Source organism: Tupaia chinensis, unplaced genomic scaffold (assembly GCF_000334495.1).
Source record: "Tupaia chinensis unplaced genomic scaffold, TupChi_1.0 Scaffold143921_1, whole genome shotgun sequence".
Lineage (NCBI taxonomy): Eukaryota > Metazoa > Chordata > Mammalia > Scandentia > Tupaiidae > Tupaia > Tupaia belangeri.
This window is the reverse complement of record NW_006203772.1, coordinates 19,423-40,496: the sequence shown is the minus strand read 5'-3', so window position 1 is coordinate 40,496 and position 21,074 is coordinate 19,423. Positions and strand designations below refer to the sequence as shown.

At 51.0% G+C, this 21,074-nt stretch overlaps 2 protein-coding genes across 3 annotated transcripts; one reads left to right on the top strand and one right to left on the bottom strand.

Moving 5' to 3' along the window:
* Window positions 1-1,108: 1,108 nt before the first annotated feature.
* On the bottom strand, window positions 1,109-12,458 carry TNFAIP1 (TNF alpha induced protein 1). The gene is made up of 7 exons (XM_006165435.3): window positions 12,299-12,458; window positions 6,886-7,204; window positions 6,196-6,365; window positions 5,527-5,616; window positions 5,400-5,452; window positions 3,455-3,650; window positions 1,109-1,961 (listed from the first exon to the last, which is right to left on the bottom strand). Exons 2-7 carry the CDS (start codon window positions 7,088-7,090, stop codon window positions 1,725-1,727), a joined length of 951 nt encoding a protein of 316 aa, XP_006165497.1. The 5' UTR covers window positions 7,091-7,204; window positions 12,299-12,458; the 3' UTR covers window positions 1,109-1,724.
* A 188-nt stretch (window positions 12,459-12,646) lies between these two features.
* Window positions 12,647-20,552, top strand: IFT20 (intraflagellar transport 20). Of its 2 annotated transcripts, XM_006165433.3 has the most exons (6): window positions 12,647-12,797; window positions 16,500-16,736; window positions 17,170-17,298; window positions 18,422-18,507; window positions 19,464-19,567; window positions 19,991-20,552. In XM_006165433.3, the coding sequence occupies exons 2-6, from the start codon at window positions 16,661-16,663 to the stop codon at window positions 20,070-20,072; spliced, it is 477 nt and encodes a 158-aa protein (XP_006165495.1). In that variant the 5' UTR covers window positions 12,647-12,797; window positions 16,500-16,660; the 3' UTR covers window positions 20,073-20,552. The 2 variants fall into 2 exon arrangements, with proteins under 2 accessions (XP_006165495.1, XP_006165496.1); XM_006165434.3 differs by lacking the exon at window positions 16,500-16,736 and having other exon boundaries at window positions 12,650-12,797.
* The last annotated feature ends 522 nt before the right edge of the window (window positions 20,553-21,074 follow it).

The window sequence follows — 21,074 nt, the reverse complement described above, 5'->3', positions numbered from 1 at the left end:
AAGTTCTGGAAAAGTCACAAAGCCAAGGATGAATTTGGCTGTAGAAATGGATTTGTCTTCATCTTGTTACTCCAGTAAAGGCTGGTAAACTAGTAACTGATCACCACGGTCCTAACCTGAGAGCCTTAGAATTTCTTATACATTCCAGACTATAACATATAAAATGCCTGATTGGAGTCACATCTGCCTTGGCCCACTTCAGGTCCTTGAGAGTGTCAGACTCTGGGCCTGGCAACTGCCTGCAGTTGTGTGGAGTCAGCAGTGAGCATCACAGCAACACTAAGAGTGTTGGGGGGCGCACTTGGTCACCTGTGACTGCGAGGCTGTGCTGCTTGTTTGGCTTGCAGAGCAGCCCCCCGACGGCCTTCCTTTGGAAAATAATTCAGATATACTGCCTCTAAGGGGCCCAGCCTAACGGAAGGGAATGAAAACCAAAGCCTTGAAGAGGTACTGCCTGGCATCTCCATGGCCAAGTCACCCAATAAAGATTGAGGGCCTTAGGCCGCTGGCTTAGGCCTCTCTCATCATCCAGTGCTCAGGGCCTTAACCACTGGGCGGACACAAACCATAACATGGACAGGGGAGGGAAGTCTGGCCAAGCACATGCTGCCTGTCTACAGAGGCTACTGGGAGCACCGGGCTCCGAGCTTGTTCTCGGCCAGTGGGCACCAGTGCAAGCCAGCACCATGCAGCACCCAGGGCTCCACAGCCTTCCCCTTGTGGCTGTGTCTCTAGCCTCAAGTAGCTCCTGGCCCCTATGACAGGTCTTCGGGTTTACAGTATGTGCCTGGGAGCCAGGGGCACTCAGAATAAGAGAATAAAGAACAACTGGGAAAACCCTAGGAGTCAGTTATGTAGCTCTACAGATGGGGCGGAGGAAGTATCTTTTCTCACAGGGATGCTGTGAGGACCACAGCATAAGCATCCCACCTTCCTCAGCACTCTTTGGGCTGGCTGCCTGGCCCAGCTGGTCAAGCCAAAGCTGGTCAGTTTTTTTGTTTTTGTTTTTAATCGCTTCTTCTTTATCCCCTCCTTCAGACTGATTCTGCAAAGGAGAAGGGATTAGGACCAGAGAAAGATGTGTGTCAGGGTAGAATACAAATCCGAATAACAGTACAAAGTGCTTTAAAGAACAGATCCCACAGGCTTCAAGAAAGGCCAAGGGTTTTCTGCCTTACATAGGGTCTTGGCACCCTGGGAGGGGAACAGAAATGCCCAGCCCCCTCAGTATTAGACTTAAAACCATTCATTTCCTAGATTATTTAAAAAATATCAAACTCATCAAGCCTGTACTTAAACACCTTAAGAAAGAAGCCCCACCTTCTATTAAAAAGAAAACCACTTCCACAGCACTGGAAGCCACCTTTGCCCTAGAATGAATCCATTCCTCCAGGGCCTTAACTGCGATCTGCGGGGTACTAGCCCTTCACAGAGGAAAGGGGCTGAGCAAAGCGCCTGGGGGACAGTCTTAGCAGGAGGTGTGTAGGTCAGTCTGTTCACCCCAGAGCAGAAGCTCCCCGTGGGCAGGAAAGAGGCTAAGCAAGTGGGTCAGGACTCAGTCATCTGGAAATGTTCAGGGCAGCAAGACAAGGGACTTGGTCCCTCCCCTGCCCAGTCCCAGGTGGGACCTGTCAGGACTGTGGATGCTGGAGCAGAGACCCAGCCAGTAGCAGCAGGGGTGGCCACAGGACAGGAGACAGACCTGTGCCCGACTCGGGGTCTCGTCAGTCGCGGTGGGCAGACTGGTGGCCAAGCTGCCGGTCATCGTACGTGCTATAGCGCTTGACGTGGATGCGGCGCACACGGTCCCGCAGCTCAAAGGTCTCCTCGTCTTCACTGGGGGAAGCCTGGCTGCGGCTACGGCTCGTGGCCTCCAACAGGGAGTTGTCGGGGACTCGGGGGGTCTCATAGAGTAGGACATTGAGTGTCTCCTCATAGATTCGAGCCTCTGGGAACTCCACCTGGGTGAGGGGATAAGGAAACCCAGTGAGGTTTCTGCTCAGAGGGAGCCCAGCCCCATGGCACTGGCCCAGAGCTAACTTTCTCAGGACAGGTGGCTGGCTGTCCCCTGTGGGAAGTGCAAGAGGACACCCTCATGACCCTGGTCCAAGTCCTACACACTGGCATCACAGGCGGTGGCTGCAGCTGGGTGGCAGGCCTGGGTACAGACAGAGCTGCCCTAACTCACTGTGGGCCCTCGGCATGACCTCGTCGCTCAGTGGTGCAGTTTCCGTACACAGTGACAGGATCCCTCTCTGAGCAGTGCTGTCAGCATCACATGGGGCATGTGAGCTGCCCAGCAGAGCCAGACCAAGCACAGTCCTAATGCAGCTGCTCTGAGCAGGAGTGCCATGGCTTTATAGCACGGCTTGTCCAGCCCAGCGCACCCACCCTCATGGTCCTTCTGGAGGAAACAAAAGGGATGGTGAGCTGGCTCCACACTTCAGTAAGTCCTGTCCCACTGACTTTTCCTCTCCTATCAAAGGGGGAGAATGGCTCTGGCCCTGCCCATCTCAGGAATTCAGGAAGGAAAACACTAAGGAAGGTGATGGTCCTGCTGCTGCTTCCACAGCTAGACTGCCCCATGGAGACCCTCCAACCCTGACTGCAAAGGTACAGCCAGGGGCCATCCAAGCTAACCGTCACCTCCCATTCCCACCCTCACTGCCAAGAGTTGCAGGAAGAAGCAGGGCCACCTCCTGTATGTCCTCCCCTGACCCATGGCAGACAATCCAGCTGGAGGCACCTCAGTAGTCTGGACGCCTTCACACCCAGGTGACTTCCTGGGCTGCACTGCGGTCCCACCCCAGCACAGCCCTGCCTTCTCAGGGAACGCTCATGAGAGGCACTTGCCCTTTGGGGAACACGCGTCCTGCCAACAGGCTGTGACCAAGAGATTAGGGAGTTTGTGTAACTGTCACCTCTCAAAGGCCTCGGTGTGCTTGTGTTGTGCTGACTGCGGTTAAGTTGACTGACCAGAAACACCCAAGCAGAGGGTCGGAGAGGAGAAGTGAACAGCATCCTTCCTAACTCGAAAGCCAAACTCTCCCCACTATGCCACACCTCTTCAGAGCCGCCTCACTTTCATGCCATCGCTGTTAAACTCATACTCTCGCTCCTGTTTGTAAATGGGGAAACAACCCCAGTGGTTGAAAGGCTCACGCAAAGTCAGAATTTAAACCGTAACAGGGTCAATTTCAAAGACTGGTTCTCTCCCCATACCAGGCTGTTCCCTGCTGGTCGTGGCCACTGACCCTCAGCTGATAGGAGCAAATGGTCCAGTCCATTCCTGAGGCCCCTTGCTCTGCCACCATCACCGAGTGCCTGGGCAGGGGTTGAACACATGGCTCCTGGCTCTCCATGGTAAAAGGCATCATAGCTGCACTGGCTCTGCTCTCCTGCCCCACCACAGCCAGGAAGGGTCCCGCTCCCATGTGAAGGGTAGCCCCTGCACCTTGGTCTGCTTCTTCTCCGTGGCATACACGATGGAGGTGCAGCACACCTCCGCCAGCTTCCGGCCCTGGCCGTAGAAGGACCAGCAGCAGATCTCGTCGCCAATGACGTCCTTGATGAAGAGCACGCGGCCGTTGAAGCGCAGAGAGAGCTTGTCAAAAAGCTCGATGTTTTTTAGCAGGTGGTCGTCAGAGTTGCTGAAAACCCACAAGGAGGATGCTGGGGTGAGCTGAGTCCTCCCTTACCCTCTCCTGCCCTGCTTTCAGACGAACAGGCTAGAGAGGGCCTATGACTGCATAAATAATGAAAAATAAGTATGCCTTCCAGATACTGCAAATTCCTAAAATGGTAATTAACTAATATTTTCTTTGCTCACCCCTGCTTCACACGTCCTCTGACATTTATATGCATCCTCTTGGTCTCCCCACTTCTGATTCCAACCTCAACAGTAAAATCCCTCCCTAGGGCAATAGACAGTGATGAAACCTGAGAAGCAGCAGGCTCAGATGGCTCTTCACATTCTCCATAGCTGATTTGCACTCTCCTTCTTCCTACCTTCCATCAGAGACATCACAGGGGAAAAAACATGCACCCATACCATAAGACATTCACAATCTGATTTATTCAAGTATAATACTCTGCCTGCTTTTTGGTTGTCCATCAGTTTTATTGCTTATTTGGCAAGGAATACATTGACCTGTAATTACCATCATAGGAATCACTTATTAACTACCTTGTTCATACCATCGTCCTTACAACAACCTTGTGAGGTATCGTCAGCCCCATTTTAGAGAAGACCAAAACTGAAGCTGAAAGGTAAGTAGCTCACACAATGTTACAAGCTTCGTAAGGGTCAGCTTGAGATTTCAAAGAACTTGCTTGCTATCACCAGGCTTGCTGTGGGGGTTGCCAGGAGATTTGGATTTATCCTGACTTTCAATCCACAGCTTCTATTCAAATCAGATGTAACTATGCCTTTCTTAAGAAAGACATTCAAATCCCATTAAATAGTAACAGACCAAAAGCAAGACCCAACCCACTGGGCTCAGGGTCCTGAGATGAAAAGGAACTGAGCTGGTGTGAAGTTAAAGCAGAGAACTGAGGGGAGGAGGTCTCTTTTTCTTAAGGCAGAAAGAAGGTCACTGCTCTTGCAGCGGGAGACACTTAAGCCTTCCCTTGCTGTGGGGGTGACACTGGCAATGTGCCTGCCCACAGAGAGTTGGGGTGCATGGGGGACTCTGAGCCTGCAGCCACCTGAGTACCCCTAACAGGGGCCTGCCGAGAGCAAAGAGTGACAGGGAATGAGCCCAACGTGAGGTATGAAGGCTGGCCTGAGGCTCCCTGGGCGCTGGCTTCCTGGTATCCCACCTCCGCTCCTAAGGCCAAGAGTGTGCAAACACACGGTCCACTGCTTGACATGACACATGTTAAGGGCACATTTCACATGTGATTGTTCATATCCTGGCATGAGCCCTATTCCAAGTCCCACATGCCTCTGCTCTGGCTTCCCCGTTTTGTTTAGTTCTGCCCTGCAGAAAGCCAGTCCTGAGTCCCAGACCTTTGCCAGCTGTGCCAGGAACACAGCTGGCTTCCCTTGGGTCTGCTGCCTTGTCTACTCTGGCTGCTCAACCTCCTGCCCCTTGTCCCCCAGGCTTTGTGTAAGACAGGGTCTTGCTATGTCATGATCTTCTACTTCAGCCTCCTAGCTGGGACCACGGAAATGTGCCACCAGGCCTGGCTCTTTGACAGGGTCTTGCTATGTGGCCCAGGCCAGACTCAAACTCGTGATCCTCCTACTTCAACCTTCCCAGGTCGCAGGGATTACAGGCACACCTGCTGCACCTGGCCTTCAGACTGGACCAAGGGGGCCTCTCACGTGGGCCTGTGCAGCACAGCATCTTAGCAGCCGGGCCCGTCCCCACGCCCCCGACATGAACACCCCCTACCTGGTGTAGGAATACTTGTTGTTGCTTCTATTGTACAGCAGCTTCACCACGGGCTGCGAGGGAGGAGGAGGTGAGGACCGAGCCTGCGGCCTGGGATCCCCTGCCCGCAGCCCTCAGGCCCCAGTACCTTGGTGGAGGACTCGATGAGCCGTTCCTCCTCCTTCAGGGATGTGATAACGGGGATGTTGCACACAGGCTGGTAGGAGTCCTTCTTGTCCTGGGTGGCAACAGAGCAGAGAATTGTCTGGAAGCTTCTGCTTGCCAGGCTCACCCCGGTACCCCGGGAGCCATCAGGGCTCCTCTGCTATGGCCACCCCCTGCTTGGTGACGAGGCATCAGACAGAGATCACGAGACTTCTGACAAAAGAAGCTGCCAGCTGGTGAGCAGAAACCTAAAATCCACGGGCTGGTCCTTGAGCCCAGCGGTTAAGGGAGCCAGATCCTACATGACCCTGTGAACTTGAGAAACACATGCTCCAAACTGCGAGGATGGAGGAATGGATAGGAGCTGTGATGTAACCAAGTCCCACTGCTTTCTCCCTCTGTGTCTCTCTCTGACAAGTGCATGTACACTGTGGCAATCGGAAGAAAGAAAGCCAGCCCTAGAATATGGACATTTGGGCATATAAACCAGAAGCAGCCTGTTCACACTGCCAAGAATACATGCCAGCCTGCCGGTCTAGGCTGTACCTCACTCTAGGTCAGCCACAAAACCCGCCAGCAACCAGCCCCTGTGTCCGGGAAGGAGGGCTGCCATGCTCAGCCCTATCCACCCACCCCAACCCTGCCCTGGTACCTGCAGGGCAGTCTGGCACATGTTCACCAGCCCCTGAATGAGGTAATATTTGGCTTCAGCCATCAATTCCTTGATTTCTTGCCGGTTTTGAGGGAGGGTGATGGTGTCGTCTCGGAGGTAATTCAGAATGGTGCCAAAGTGCTTTCCACATCGGTCTATGAGGATCCAGCCTAGAGATTCAGATGGGCCCCACAGAATTACTGATGGCCCCTGGGGACCTCCAAAGCAGGCACAGACCCTCTGACCAACTGCTAGGGAACTACCTGAATACAGAGCCCATGGCTCAGGGTGACAGAAGTGGGTATGGGAATGGGAGTGCTCTCAGGCCCACGCTACTGTCCACTCCTCCTCCCTGACACCAAGAGCTGACACATGCCATTGGGGAGATGGCCCTCCAGGCTTTGTGGAAACCCAAGCTCCGGGGCACTCAGGCCCAGTCCTGGCAACATGCCACCAGTCCTATCTTAGCTGAGGCTTCTGAAAGCATGGCTCTTCTTGGCAAGTGCATACACACACAGACACCATTCATGTACAATGTCAAAGAATTTCAAAGCACTACTGAGGACTCCAAGTGAAGAGGAAAAGTCAATCTGGATTCTAGACCTCTTGGGCCGAGTGTTGCCCAGAAGTCACTTCCTTGGGAGCTCCTCCTTCCTTCCCTACCCTGCCTGATACGGCCCCATGCCTCACCTTCTTTGTCGGTCAGCACCTCCATGCGCCCACTGAACATGGCCTTGAGCATGGTGTCATGGCGGGTGAGTGCACGCACGGTGGTGTAGTACAGGGAGCCGCCCACGTTGAGCTGGACGTACTTGTTGCCCAGCCCTCCTCCCTTGAAGCCGCTTAGCTTGGGCTTGGCCCCTGAGGCTGGGCACAGACAGGTATCCCCCGACATCTCCCGCTGCAGGTAGATCACCACACGGCAGGAGGTAGGCTTGGAAGGCTCCGCCGTGGTGGAAGTGGTCACGAGAGAGTAGCCAGCAGAGGCCAGGGCCTCATACTCTCGGTGCTGTGAGTAGGAGATGGGAGAGAACACAGGTTAAGCAGGAGCCCCAGGTAACTGGCCAGTGGTGCAGGGGTAATGCAATGCTCTGTGATGCTGGACCCCCAGGTCGCCGGCTGGTGTCCTAAGGCCTCCCCATACATGCCGAGGCATGCGTGTGCCTGTATCCGGCCTGGCTAAGGCTGGAGGTGGACTGCAGCATGAGGACTCTGTTGGGGTACATTTCTTTCTCTCTCTCATGGAAGAAGTAAATAACACAAACTTACACAACCCAAGCCAGGAGGGGACGATGACTAGTCATCCTCTCCTTGATAAGCCCCAGCACTCCCTGGCAGAAGCTAAGTCCTGAGGCAACAGAAAGAAGAGGCTTCTCGCTCTTGTTCATTGTACCAGGAATCGGGTCACTTACTGCCAGTCACCTCTCTGGCCTCCCTGAGACTCAGCTCAGCTCTGGGCCACAAGGAAGAGAAGCGAACTCTTGGAACTAGTCAGAGAGGACCGAGGAACTGGCTGTACTGGGGCCCTACCAGTCAGATTCCAGTTATTTCCATCTTAAGGTTCTCCAGCTAAACCTATTGGGAATCCAGCCAGCCTAGGAGTTTCCCAGGAGCCAGGGGAACGGATGCACTTCCTTCCTAAAGGTCCCAGACTCGGAGGCAGTCTGAGCTGGAGTCTGGTTTCAGGAAGGCAAAAAGTGGCTTCGGGAGAGAATGGAGTGAGGGTGGAGGGAGCCAGCCACCAACGTTCTTGGCAGAAGTTACCTGAGTGCCAGCTGGGGTGGCCTGACCTTCCAGGTACCGGCCTTGCCCCCGGTTCCCAAAATTGTCACCATTTTTCTGGGTAGAACAACTACAGGATGGCTATTTTTACTTCTTTTTTCCTGAGAAGGAGCCCAGCCCTCTATCTTTTTCTCTTCCCTCCCAACAAGAATGGGGAGAAAAGACTGGAAGAGACCAGGAAGTAAATCTAAAAATAATGAAATGATTTAGGAATCGAAACACTAACAGATCACAGGAGGGAGGCGCAGGGAAAGCAAAGCTAGGCCATCCCTAGGAATTTAGATTCTGTTATTTTTTTATTTTTTTAGAGGTTTTTGCTATAGGGTGTGTGCATTCGACAGAGAGACAGAGGGACAGAAAGCAAGAAATCACCCCCCAGGGGGATGGCCACACCGCAATCCCTTCTCCATTCTCCTCTTGGAATCTTGGACACGCATGCACATGCACCCAGTGTGAGTTTAAGCCACCGGGTCCGGGACTTGAACCACAGTTGATTACATGTGAGTCCAGCAACATAGCCATTATGCCAAAGTGCTGGTCCCTGTTTTGGTTTTTTAAAGAATCGCTAAGGTGGCATAGTGGTTACAGGGCTGGACTCCCACATGGCCAACAACAGCTTGAGTCCAGGACCTGGTGGCTTAAAAATCACACTGGAAACTTGTGCACTTGTGCCCAAGATCCTAGGAGGAGAATGGAAGAGAAGGGATTACAGTGTGGCCATCTTCCCCGGGGAGTGATTTCTCACTTTCCCTGTCTTTCTGGTGAGCACATACAAAAACTAAAGGAATCACTAATCCTGGTTGATTGATTTTAATTTGCCAGAGGGCATGTGTGCAAGACAGAGAGTGAAAGAAAGTGAGATAGCACTCTCATTGGAGGATGCCACAATCTCTTCTCCTCTGTTTCTCCTCTCAGGATTTTGGGCACGCTCGCACATGTGCCTGACATGTTTTTCAAGCTGCTGGGTCTAGATCTCAAACCGTGCAGTCAGTCACAATGGATTAGGAGCCATAACCATCATACCATGGGCTGGCTCCACTGAGATTTATTCAATGAGGAGAAAACATGATAGTTAGTATTCATTGCATGTTTACTATGTGCTGGTTATAGATACTACACTTGCCATTTAGTATACATTAGCCCATTGGCCTTGGGCTAGCAGGTGGTGTGGAGGTTAAGGCAGCTGGATCTTACATGGCTGAATACATGGTTTGAGTCCTAGACCTGGCAGCCTGAAATTCACACCGAGGACGTGTAATGGAGGAGAAGGAATTATGGTGTGGTCATCCCCCCCTGGGAGGGTAATTGCTCACTTTCTTTCTCTCGAAAGAGCACATAACCCCTATGACAAATGAAAAAAAAAAAAAGATATTGTCCTTCTTTTCAAGGAGTTCAAAGAGGCATCACAAATGGAAATAAGAAATAAAAAACAAAATACAGGTTAGCCTGTGGCCTGGTGGTTAAGGCGGCTGGATCCCACATGGTTGACTGTGTGGCTTAAGTCCTGAACCTGGCTGTTTGAAAACATACCAGATGAGTGAGTGCGGACGCCCCAAATCCTGAAAAGGAGGGAGACGTGAAGTAGGGATCATGGTGTGACCACCTGCCATGGAGAGAGCTTTCTTGCTTTCTCTCTGTCTCTCTCCAGTGAGTACATGCACCCTCTGACAACATTTTAAAACAAAAAACAAAGTCCAGTTTGGTGGTTCAGTCCATAGCATACTGAGCTGTGGTACTGCGAGCCACATAGTCAACCTCAGGATCAGATCCCCATGTCAGCTTGGAAGCATGTTGGGTTCACAGCACACACAGGTGCCAACCGCTGGTCCCAACCCAGCATGTTTTCAAGCCTACTGGGGATCCCAGACTACAACTGGTCAAGTGGTTTCTAGCCCTGCAGTTCACTGAGTCCTCGTTTAGATAGAATTACAGGAAAAGCCTCTTTGGAAAGTGACATTTCAGCTGAGGTTTGAGAAGAATGTTCTAAACAGATGAAACAGTAAGTACAACGCCGCAGCTGGAAAGAAGTTTTAACACAAATAAGGTCCTGATGGCTGGTGCACAGAAAGCAGAGGGAAGTTAGTTTAATATTAAGTGTGTGGGGGGAGGGGCCAGCAGTTGGCGTAATGGCTATGTCACTGGACTCCCATGTAGTAGACCACGGTTCGAGTCCCAGGCCCGGTAGCTTAAACTCACGCTGGACACGTACGTGTGCGTGTGTGCCCAAGATTCTGAGAGGAGAAGGGATTGCGGTGTGGCCATCCCTCCTGGTGGGTGATTTCTTGCTCTCTGTCTCTCTGGCAAGTGCACATGACCTATAACAAAAACCTCTTCAAAAAAATTAAGTGTCAGGGAAGACAGCTGCTAGATAATATTAAAGAAGATTTTATATGCATTACAATATAGTGTAGGAATTGACTAGAGGGCTTTAAGCAGGGGAGTGATACAATAGGGTAATTTATATTTTGAGAAGACAATTCTGGATGTTGGGAATGGACTGTAAAGATGCCAGAGAGGAAGTGGGAAAACCAAAGAAAGCAGCTGTCAAAAGAGGAGGAAGGCTTAGCTGCAGCGGTAGTAACAGCCACAGAAAAAAGTGGAACTGGGTCACTTAATCCCCGAAACACACAGGAGCTCACAGTCGATCATCTCACAAGTGCAGCCCAGAAACAGGCCACTGGTTTTCTCAGTTCCACCGTTCCACTCCCCAAACAGTGCTTAGCACAGCGCCACATACATTTTAGCTATTTAACACGCCAGCTTGTTAGACCAAAATTGTGCCTGAAAAGATTTAGATAAGAGGACCAGGGGAACCAGCAGTTAGCGTAATGGCTATGTCGCTGGACTCCCACGTAGTCGACCGCGGTTCGTGTCCCGGACCCGGTGGCTTAAAACTCACGCCGGGCGCGTGTGCGTGCGTGCCCAAGATCCCGAGAGGAGAATGGAGGAGAAGGGATTGCGGCGTGACCATCCCCCCTGGGGGGGTGATTTCTCGCTTTCTGTCTCTATGTCTCTCTCTGTCTGTCTGGCGAGCGCACGCGCCCTACAGTGAAAATCTCTCCAAAAAAAAAAAGAGGACCAGCAGGTGGCATGCCGGTCCAGGCGGCGCCAATGAGGAATCAAGCCCCAGACCTGCTTTTTCACTTTCCCTCCCTCTTTCTGTCTCTCTCTGGTGAGTGCGCATGTCCTGTAGCAAATTAGAAAATAATAATGATAAATACAATGAAATAATAAAAAAATCTGTTTAAAAGAAAAATATTTAGATAAGACCCTGGGAAGAATGCCTACGAAAAGGCCAGACAGGGTGCTGTGTGAAGCAGTGAATCCTCTCGGTGGCTGGTCCAGGAGACCATTTGCTTCAGGGCAGAGGTATGGATGCCTTGAGGCCTCACCGGGAGCTGGCCCAATGAGTAAGTAACACTAGAATGAACGGTATGAGGTCACCTTACCCTCCACCGCCCACCCCAAAAGAAGAAATCCACTCAACAAGTTTTAGCAAGTTCCCTAGGAACTTTGTCGCTAGTCCCAATTTTCCCAGAATCAAAGAAAGCACATATACAGGTTTTGCCAAACCGAAGGAACTCAGAGGCTAGGCTTGCCAAGAGAGGAAGACAAATCCAGAGCTAATCTACCCCTTTCCTACAAAGCAACTGCTTTGAGCTCCTGGGTGAGGTCAGGGCAGATTCCGCACAGACCAATGGTTCCAGGAACCCTGCGGCAGGTGACGCCCCAGAAAGTAATTCCAATGAGAATGAAGTTTCCACTGATAGCCTCAACCCGCTTCCTTCCGGACTTTGTGTGTGGTTATTCGGGGATGCCTGGGGCTAGGGGCGGACCCACGTCTCTCAGCAAAGTTAATGGGAACCCAAGCAGAACAAAAGATAGACAACAGTAGCGGTGGGAGGAGGTGGGGTCCTAAGAGAAGGACCCAGAAATCCCTCACACGCGGGGTAAATCCGTCCACGGGGGATGGCGGGGCGAGGTGGAGTGGGTAAAGCTGATCTTGGCTAGAGCGGGCGGGTCTATAAGAAATCCCGGGTGTAAAAGCTTAGGCTTCTTCCAAAGGGTCCTGGGAAAATTTAGTAACATCAGCCTCTCTCGCGGCCAGGACAAGCTTTTCCCCAGCCCGCATCTGTCCTCATCGAAAATCCCAGATCGGCTCTGACCCCAGTGCAGAATCTGGGCGGGGGTTTGGGGGTGTCTTCCTCCATCGGCCCTACACCGCCCCGCGCCTTTCCCCCAGCACCAGGCGGAGCTGCTTTTGCTCCACCCGGGGCCCGTCCATCCCTCCCTCTAGGGCAGCGGCAGGCCTGGTTCTCACCGTCTCTTGGAGGCGATCTCCTCTCAGCCGGGTGGCAAGCAGACCCCGGGCAGTTCCCGCCTGCGGCTGCCTGCCCGCCAGCAGTCGAGGGTTCTGAGCTCACATCCCGCGTCCGCGCACTCCGCCCGGAGCCGCGGCCCAGCCTTGCCGGCCCGGAGCCAGAAACTACAAGGCCCGGCATGCCCAGCACCTGATCGAGGCGGAGTCTGACTCCCCGGAGAGTTTTCCGCCGGAAGTGCACAGCTACTTCCGGCCGGCTTGCTGGCACAAAGGCCTCTGGGTTTTGTAGGCAATCATTCTTTCCTTCGGGCTCCTGTTTCCCAGCAGTCTCTGTGGGAGGGCGGGCGTAAATGCTTCCGGTGTCAGGTAGTGACGTTAGGGGTAAACAAGCCTTGTAGCCGTGGCAGCGGCCGAGGCGGGCACCGGCTGTCGCCGACCGGATAGAGAAGCTGCTTGCGGACATTAGCCTGGGGCACAGCGCGCCGCCGCCACCGGGCAGGTAGGTAGGCCGCGACTTTGGGTCGGGGATGCGGGCCGTCCCGGGACGAGAGGAACCTGATAGGCTCGCGCCCTGAAGAAAGGCAGACCGAGGCCAAAAGAAACGTGGGAATTCCTCCCTCCTCTCGGGGAGCGGCTTTACACGGAGCCTAGGCTCTGGGCTTGATCGGCGCTCTCAACGATCTTGTGGGGGGACTGCAGCTCGGACGAGTTCGAGGGGTGTACTTAGTAAAGACAGAGCCAGTCCCCTCGCCCTGCCCTGCCTAGCTTTCTGCCTGCTGCCCCTTCCACACCCTCTGGATGGAGCCCCCTGGCAGTGCCTCGCCTGGATCTGGGCGCGCCAGGGGCGAAAGCATGTGACAGCGCATCCTCCGGGAGCTCAGTGCCGGCCCTGGGGCGCTGTGTTCTTCAGGTGCTCATACAACTGTGAACTCTCCCTACACACCTTCTCCCATCTTACTCACCTCTTTAAACTGTCCCTCCCAGTCGTACGTTTGGCCCAAGCCAGTTGTATGGAGATCTCGCCTGACTCATCCCATACTCGCTTCAGTCACTCCGTTACTAGGTCTTACCGCCTCGACTTGCAAAACAGCTTAACTTGGAACACTTGTGTTCAGCTGCAAGCCTTGGTTCCTGCAGTAGCCTGTCTGTTTCCATAGTCAGCCGTTGGGCAGACATTTACTGAGCGCCAGTTATGAGCAGGCACCCTGCTAGGTGCTAGGATGGCAGTGATCCACCAGGTAGGTGTGGCGGCACCCTCTCCTTTCTTCCAGTCCGTTCTTCTGGCAGAGCCCGAGATCTTTCTAAATCTGATGTTGTCACTCAGCCGAGGATCCAGTGGCTTCCCAGTTTTTGAACAATAAAATCCAAGTCTGTTACTGTGGCTTCGCAGCCCTCCACCACCTCCCTAGCTCTAGCTCCGCTATCTAGCTTCATCCTGTCCCACCTTCTCTCTTGCCCAGTTTGGTCACATTGCCCCAGGATCTTCACACATGCCTTCTGCCTGAAATGCCTCCCGTCCTCCCTGACAAATTTTTGGACACCTTTAGATTTCATTTTAGGCGTCATTTTTTCCCGAAGGCTTTGACAATTCCCTCCACCCCCGTGGATTGTGTCCCCCTGCCACATCTTCACGTGGTACCGTGCACTCTTCCTCATACTGTGATCACAGTTTGTCATTGTTTACTGTCTGTCGAGAGGCGTGGTGTTCACTCTTGTCCCCAGAGCAGGGGCTCAATAGATGTTTCTGGATAAATGCGTGCTCTCTTGGGTAAGAGAGTGGAGGTTAACACTTTTGTATTACTTGAATCTTTGTGGAGCAGCAGGTCTGATTAATCACCTAGTAGTTGGTAAATACTCAGACTACTGGTGCTAGCAGATGGTGTAATGGTTATACCACTGGACTTTCACGTGGTCGACGACGGTTTGAGTCCCAGACCCGGGGGTTAAAACTTACTCTTGGTGCACGTGTGCCCAAAATCCTGAGAAAAGAGATTGTGCTGTAGCCATCCCCCCCGGGGGGTAATTTTTCGCTTTCTGTCTGGCGAGCATATGCACTCTATAGCTAAAATCACTCAAAAAAACAAAGAGACAAACCAAAAATACTCAGACTGTATGTGTGAGCAGAGCAACAAGCAGGAAGACAGATCTTTTTAAAAAGTCTGGTTATAAGGCAGCTGTGTGCTCGACAGAGACAGGGAGAGAGGGAAAGTGAGAAATCCTCCCCTGGGATGGATGTCATGCTGCAGTCCCTGCTCCTTTATTCTCCTCCCTGGGTTTCAGGCATGCTCACACAAGCACCCAGCATGTTTTTCAAGTCACCAAACCACACGGGACTCAAACCACACGGTCGGCCATGTGGTATCTAGCCACCCTAACCACCTTCCCTTGGCTAGCGCACTTACTTCAGTAGATCCAGGGAAACTAAAGGCCAGGTTCATACACAGCCCACAGACCTGCGTTAGTTGGCTCACACCACGCTGGATGTGTGTGTATTTTAAGTTTTTAAATTAGATGCTAGTATTTAGGTAATCAGATTTCTGGTCCTCTTGAAAATCAGAAGTTCTGACAACAGTGGGGCCTAATTCTTTTTCAACCATCTGCCCTGGGTATTCCCTCTCAGAACCACATGATCCTCTTGGGGCAGCCAGTGGTATGGTGGTGGTTGAGGTGGCCGGATCCCACATGGCCGGCTATGTAGTTCAAGTCCCTGACACGGCAACTTGAGAAACACACTGTGTGTGTGTGCATGCACGTGTGCCCCAAAATCCCTAAATGAAAAGTGGAGAAGAGATTGTGGCATGTCCATCCCCCTTGGAGAGGTGGTTTCTGACTTCTGTTTTTCTCCATCTCCCTCTGGCAAGCACATGTGCCTTCTAACAAATTTAAAAAAAAGAAAAGAAAGAAAAGAACTCTAAGGAAGATGGAAGGGAAACAGTTGAGGCAGAGGAGGTGGGAGCAGAGGGAAGGGGCTGGTGTGGGGACAGTTGATGGTGGCCTTTGGGACACCTGGGTTTGGGAATTGCCAAGGTAGCTAGAAGCTAGATCTAAGTAGCATTAGCTCCCTCTGCCCCTTTATTTTCTAAAATTTTACCAGAGGTGCCCACTGTGTTTTTCAAACTGCTGGGTCTGGGACTCAAACCACGTGGTCAGCCATGTGGGTGTTAGCTGCCTTAGCCACCACACTGAGCTGGCCCCAGCCCTCTTTTTAAACAGGGCATGCACTGTTTTCTTCCTTCCTTTCCTTTTTGCCAGAACGAGGATGAGTTTTCAGTGTATGTTTCCCGGAATCGAGGCAGTCTTTAGACCAGAAAGGCACAGTATCCCGGGAAGGGAGATGGTATCTTTGTTGGTTCTCTGTTGCCTACAGAAGGAAAAAAAGTCCAAACTCAGCTTGGCACACAGGATCTTCCTGGTCTGGCTCCAGTCCACTCTTCAGCCCCATCCTCTTTCCTTTCATCCTGTAGGCAAGATAGACCCTTACCATGACTTGAGACCTTTGTCCATGCTGTTTTCGCTGCTGCGAATGTCTTCCCCTGCCTCCTAACTTGGAACGTTCCTGCTGCTACTTCATTTCTTTTTGTGTTTTCTGCTAGAGACTGACTTAACTTTGGTCCCTACTCAGGCCATTGTACAGTATCCTGTAGCATACCTTTTGGGTAATATTCTTATTACTGGCTTATTTTTTACCCTAATTTTTAATTCACTCAGGTTTATTTTTCTATTAACTTTTTTTAAATAAAAAAAACTTTCTTCTTTCTTTCCTTTTTTTTTTTTCTCTCTCTCTCTTTCTCCCCCCCTTCCTCTCTCCCTCCCTCCCTCTCTCTCTCCCTTCCTCCCTTTTCTGTTTGACCAGAGAGGGACAGAGTGAGACAGAGAAAGTGAGAAAGCAAGCTGTCAGGTCTGGGACTTGAACCACAGTCAGCCATGTGGGAGTCCAGTGCCCTTAACCACCATGCCTCCTGCTGGCCCCCTCTATTCACTTTTTATGTCCTTCCATTACATATGTGTGCAAAGCCTTTTTGTGTCCTTTTGGGTACATACTGGGGGCATAGAAACATGCTTATGGCTCACTGCTTAGTTCAGCTGTCACTCCCTCATCCCAAGTCACCTGCTCTGTCCTCCTGCCGCTGTTTCGTGATTAATTCTGTAAAAGCACTTAACACAGTCTAACTTTTCAGTCTCCTTGTCTGTCTTCCTCCAGCTGCACTCCGTGCCTTCCAGGGCGGGCACCGCGTCACACTCATCTTTGCACCCCCAGCATCTAGCAGTGTTGTCATGCAGTAGGCACTCAAGAAATGTGTGTTGAATGAACAATGCCTGTGACAAGCAACCGGACTTTATTCTTTCCTGACCCTTGCTCCTATGACACACCTCCTCCTGACTGCCACTGTCACTCCTTCAGAGCACAACTTCTCTAGGGAACCTGGAAGGGAAACAGGTGAGGCTCAAAGAGGTGGAGGCAAAGGGCCAGGGGAGCCTTTGGCACATGTGGGTTTATGTCACTGGTGTCTGGGGGCAGGAGCGGGGCTGCACTGGAAGCAGGCATTTCCTTGGGTGGCTTAGAAGTTACTGGGATTGGGGACCAGCAGTTAGTGTAATGGCTATGTCACTGAACTCCCATGTAGCTGACGGCAGTTTGAGTCCTGGACCAGTGGCTTAAACTCACGCCAGGCGCGTGTGCGTGTGTGCCCAAGATCCCGAGAGGAGAATGGAGGAGAAGGGATTGCGGTGTGGCCATCCCCCCTGGGGGGTGATTTCTTGCTTTCTGTCTGTCTGTCTCTGCCTTTCTGGCGAGTGCACGCACCCTATAGCAAAAACCTATCCAAAAAAAAAAAAACAAGTTACGGGGATTGGGGCTGGTTTCTTTGTAGTTATGGCCAAGGACATCCTGGGTGAAGCAGGGCTGCACTTTGATGAGCTGAACAAGCTGCGGGTGTTGGACCCAGAGGTTACCCAGCAGACCATAGAGCTCAAGGAAGAGTGCAAGGACTTTGTGGACAGTGAGTATCACCGGGGGCCCCTGCTGCCTCTCAGCTTGGAGCCCTTCCAACTCTTCCCTGCCCAACTGCAGCTCTCGGCTGTGTCTGAGTGGAGCTGTTGGCTCCCTGGAAGTGGAGGCTGGTTCCTGTGAATTCCCACACTGCACACCTTGTTTAACTGTTGTTACCATGTCAAGTAGTCCCACAGAGCACCTTTCAAATCAAACAGTGGAATGGGAGGGGAGGGTACTTGTCGATACGCCATCTTTGTATTTTGTCCTCAGAAACCTTAAACTTCATAGAGGCAGAACCATGGCTTGGGGGTGGGAAATAGAATTATGTATTCGTGATTTGATTTCTTGTGAGGAAGAGAGTACTCAGTGGTGGGCTCTCCATTATTTGCAGCTAGAAGTGATTACTCTAGAAGCTCAACCCTTACTGAAGTCATCTTTTGGTTAGCCCTTTCCAGGGAGCTTCTTGTCCTAGCACTAAGCAAGCCCAGTGGCCATTGCCACAGAGCTGGGATCTAGCTAGAGCAAGGCATTTTGGAGCTTTCTGGGCCTCCCAGGCTGTGGACAGAGCTTGCCTGGTGAAAAGTAGTTTGGCTTCTGTTACCCATCTTCTCTGATGGCCATGTGCATGTTGTCCCACCTCTTTTGTCTTTAGTTTCCACTCCGTAAAATGGGGTTCCATCACACCAAGGACATGTAAAAAAAAGTGATGGGTGTTTAGGCATTTAAATGCGGTGAGCTTTTTTTACCCTGATTTCAGGTGGAAGCCCAGCCCCGCCCTCAAGCACTGAAATCTAGTGTGGTATGTGTGCTAGTCTGGAGGCAGCAGTCATGTCCTGTGGTTGTCCTCTAAACAGTGACTTGTCACTAGTAAGTAGCAGATTGGGGTCCATCTGAGGATGGGCCCAGCAGGGGCCTGCTGTTTTCATAGCCTGTGGTAATGGCAGCTGGTTGGCTCAGTGGGGACTCAAGGTCCTGTCCTGGGCTTGTGGCCACCCTCCTGACAGATCATGGGTGGGAGATTTAGGCCAACAGGTACTAAGTTGTTTTGACACAAATTAGAAGAGACAGCCCTGCTCTCTCACTGCCTCAGGAGAGTGCTGATGCTGAGTTTTTTGTTCTTTCCCCAAAAGAAATTGGCCAGTTTCAGAAAATAGTTGGTGGTTTAATTGAGCTTGTTGACCAACTTGCAAAAGAAGCAGAAAATGAGAAGATGAAGGTAAGATCAGCATGTCTTCTGCCTGTGTCTCAGCCTGGCACCCTGGCTCACTAGCCTCTCATGCTTCTACCCTCTTTTTTTGCAAGGGGAAGGGGTGGGGTGTGGAGTTGGATGAGTTCTTCTGTTTATTAAAATCTGTGATAACAATTGCTGGTTTAGTTAACCTGCTGAATGCTAGTGTGTGTTGTCATTATTTCCTTTCATCGTCACAGCAGCACTGAGACATAGGTGGTTATATCTTCACTGTATAAACAAAAAAATGGGGCCTGCTCCAAGGCCTGGTGGTTAGGGGAGCTAGATCCCATATGGCTGACTGTGCAGTTAAATCCTAGATCCAGTGGCTTGCAAAACATACTGGGCACATGTGCAGTCCCCAAATCTCGAAAGGATGGAACAGGGATTGTGGTGTGACCACATCTCACTGAGGGGTGATTTCTCATCTTTTTACCTTTCTATGTCTCCCACTGGCAAGTGTATGTCCCCTATGGCAATTAAAAAAAAAAAAAAAAAGCAAAGCTGCTGGGCCCAGCAAGTGGCGTGGTGTTTAAGGTACTGGGCTCTGTACCAGACCTGACCACTTGCTTTCTCATTCTGTTTTCTCTGGTGAGCAAATGTACTCCATAGCAAAGTAAAAAAAAAAAAAAAAAAAAGCTGTTATAAACAAAACGTGATGGCTTGTATGGTATAGGTAACGGGAAGGGCACAGGCTAAATGGGTCAGTGAGTCCTTGTGTACCCCTGGGAATATTTAGACCTGCCTCAGCATTCAGTCCTATTCTTTGGGATCACTCTGGAATTGGGTTAATCCTCTTACTGACTTCTCCAAAGGTGTTGGGACTCTTCTTTTTCCCTCTGGGCACTGACATAACTACCAAAAGGCCCTTCTCTACTGGGAGGACTTGGTGCTGTAGATGGTTTTAATGAAGCCAGGACCTTTGGGGCAATCCTGTTTCCTAGGCCATCGGTGCTCGGAACTTGCTCAAATCTATAGCAAAGCAGAGAGAAGCCCAACAGCAGCAACTGCAAGCTCTGATAGCAGAAAAGAAAATGCAGCTGGAAAGGTAAGAATCCTGGTGTAAAGCAGGTTCTGCCTCAATTGAAATTCTCTTCTTCCTGGGATGACCACCTTGTCTTTATTCTTCATTGTTTCCCAGTAGTAGCCTCTCACTGATAAGATTTTTAAAGTAGAATTAATTTGATGGGGTAGAAAGTTTAATATCCAGCGATCTCTAGTGGTTTGTACATGAAATTGCAAGCCACGGAGCTGTCTGGCTCCCTCAAAGGAGAAGCTTCTTAGGGCTGGAGATTTCTTGTGGGTGGCGTTGGTAGGGCTTTGCCTTTTAGCTTGATTTTTCTTTCTTGTTCAAACTTCTCTGTTCTCAACTCAAGCCATTTCTTGGAATCATTTAAACTTCTAGATTCTTCTCTAGAATTAAGCCAATGGTTCATTTTATCTTAAGGCTTCTAACAATTTTGTTTTTCAGGTATCGGGTTGAATATGAAGCTTTGTGTAAAGTAGAAGCAGAACAAAATGAATTTATTGACCAATTTATTTTTCAGAAATGAACTGAAAATTTCACTTTTATAGCAGGAAGGCAAACAGCCCCCCAAACCAAAAACCTCTGTACCATTCCAGTGACTTGACTCATGCCCTGTGTCACACGAGGTGGCGTGAGGAGCACAGGAAAGGCAGCCCTGCGGCCCAGGAGCTGCTCTGGCCAGGGCGTAGCACAGAGCTCACCGCTTGCATTCTTAATCAGAACAAGGCAGACTGTAAACTTATTTTTTGTAAATTCACAAAAGTTTGGAAGGAAAAGCAATAAATTATTGTTTAAAAAAAAGACTTTTGGCTGCTGCTATTGAAATGTATTTAACTCTTTATGAGAACCCTGGATTCCTTAGCCCTTTATCCACAAGACAGACCAGGCAGTGGTCAGATGCTACCTTTATTTGACCAGATGCACGAGTTAGACCAACACAGCTTGTGAGCAGAACAGGCAAAATCAGGGAATCAACCAGGACCTATTATTAGTAGTTTTTTTGTTATGATTTTTTTTTTTTGGAGTTTTTTTTTTTTTTTTTGCTATAGGGTGCATGCGCTTGCCAGACAGAGACATAGAGACAGAATGCGAGAAACCACCCCCCAGGGAGGATGGTCACGCCGCAATCCCTTCTCCTCCATTCTCCTCTCGGGATCTTGGGCACGCACGCACATGCGCCCCGCGTGAGTTTTAAGCCACCAGGTCTGGGACGCAAACCAGTCAGCTACGTGGGAGTCCAGCGACATAGCCATTATGCTAACTGCTGGTTCCCTGTTAGTAGTTTTTATAAAGGGTTGGCCTTGGGATCAGCAGTTGGCATAGTATCTATATCCTGGACTTGGTGGCCTAAACTCACACTGGGTGCATGTGCATGCCTGCCCAAGATCCCAAGAGGAAAATGGAGAAGGGAGGGATTGTGGTGTGGCCATCCCCTGCCCCGGGGTGGTGGTGGTGGTGATTTCTCACTTTGTCTTTCTGGTGAGTGCACGTGCCCTATAACAAAAAGGGTTGGCCTGTTACAGTTGTT

What these genes read in the sequence shown, in the direction of transcription:
- TNFAIP1 (XM_006165435.3), bottom strand. Translation starts at nt 7,090, where the DNA reads ATGTCGGGGGATACCTGTCTGTGCCCAGCCTCAGGGGCCAAGCCCAAG. An exon ending in GGTGCTGACCGACAAAGAAG is followed by an intron (nt 6,366 to 6,885) that starts GTGAGGCATGGG and finishes CTGAATCTCTAG; the next exon opens with GCTGGATCCTCATAGACCGA. An exon ending in TGTGCCAGACTGCCCTGCAG is followed by an intron (nt 5,617 to 6,195) that starts GTACCAGGGCAG and finishes GTTGCCACCCAG; the next exon opens with GACAAGAAGGACTCCTACCA.
- IFT20 (XM_006165433.3), top strand. Translation starts at nt 16,661, where the DNA reads ATGACACACCTCCTCCTGACTGCCACTGTCACTCCTTCAGAGCACAAC. An exon ending in GGAACCTGGAAGGGAAACAG is followed by an intron (nt 16,737 to 17,169) that starts GTGAGGCTCAAA and finishes GTTTCTTTGTAG; the next exon opens with TTATGGCCAAGGACATCCTG. An exon ending in GTGCAAGGACTTTGTGGACA is followed by an intron (nt 17,299 to 18,421) that starts GTGAGTATCACC and finishes TTTCCCCAAAAG; the next exon opens with AAATTGGCCAGTTTCAGAAA.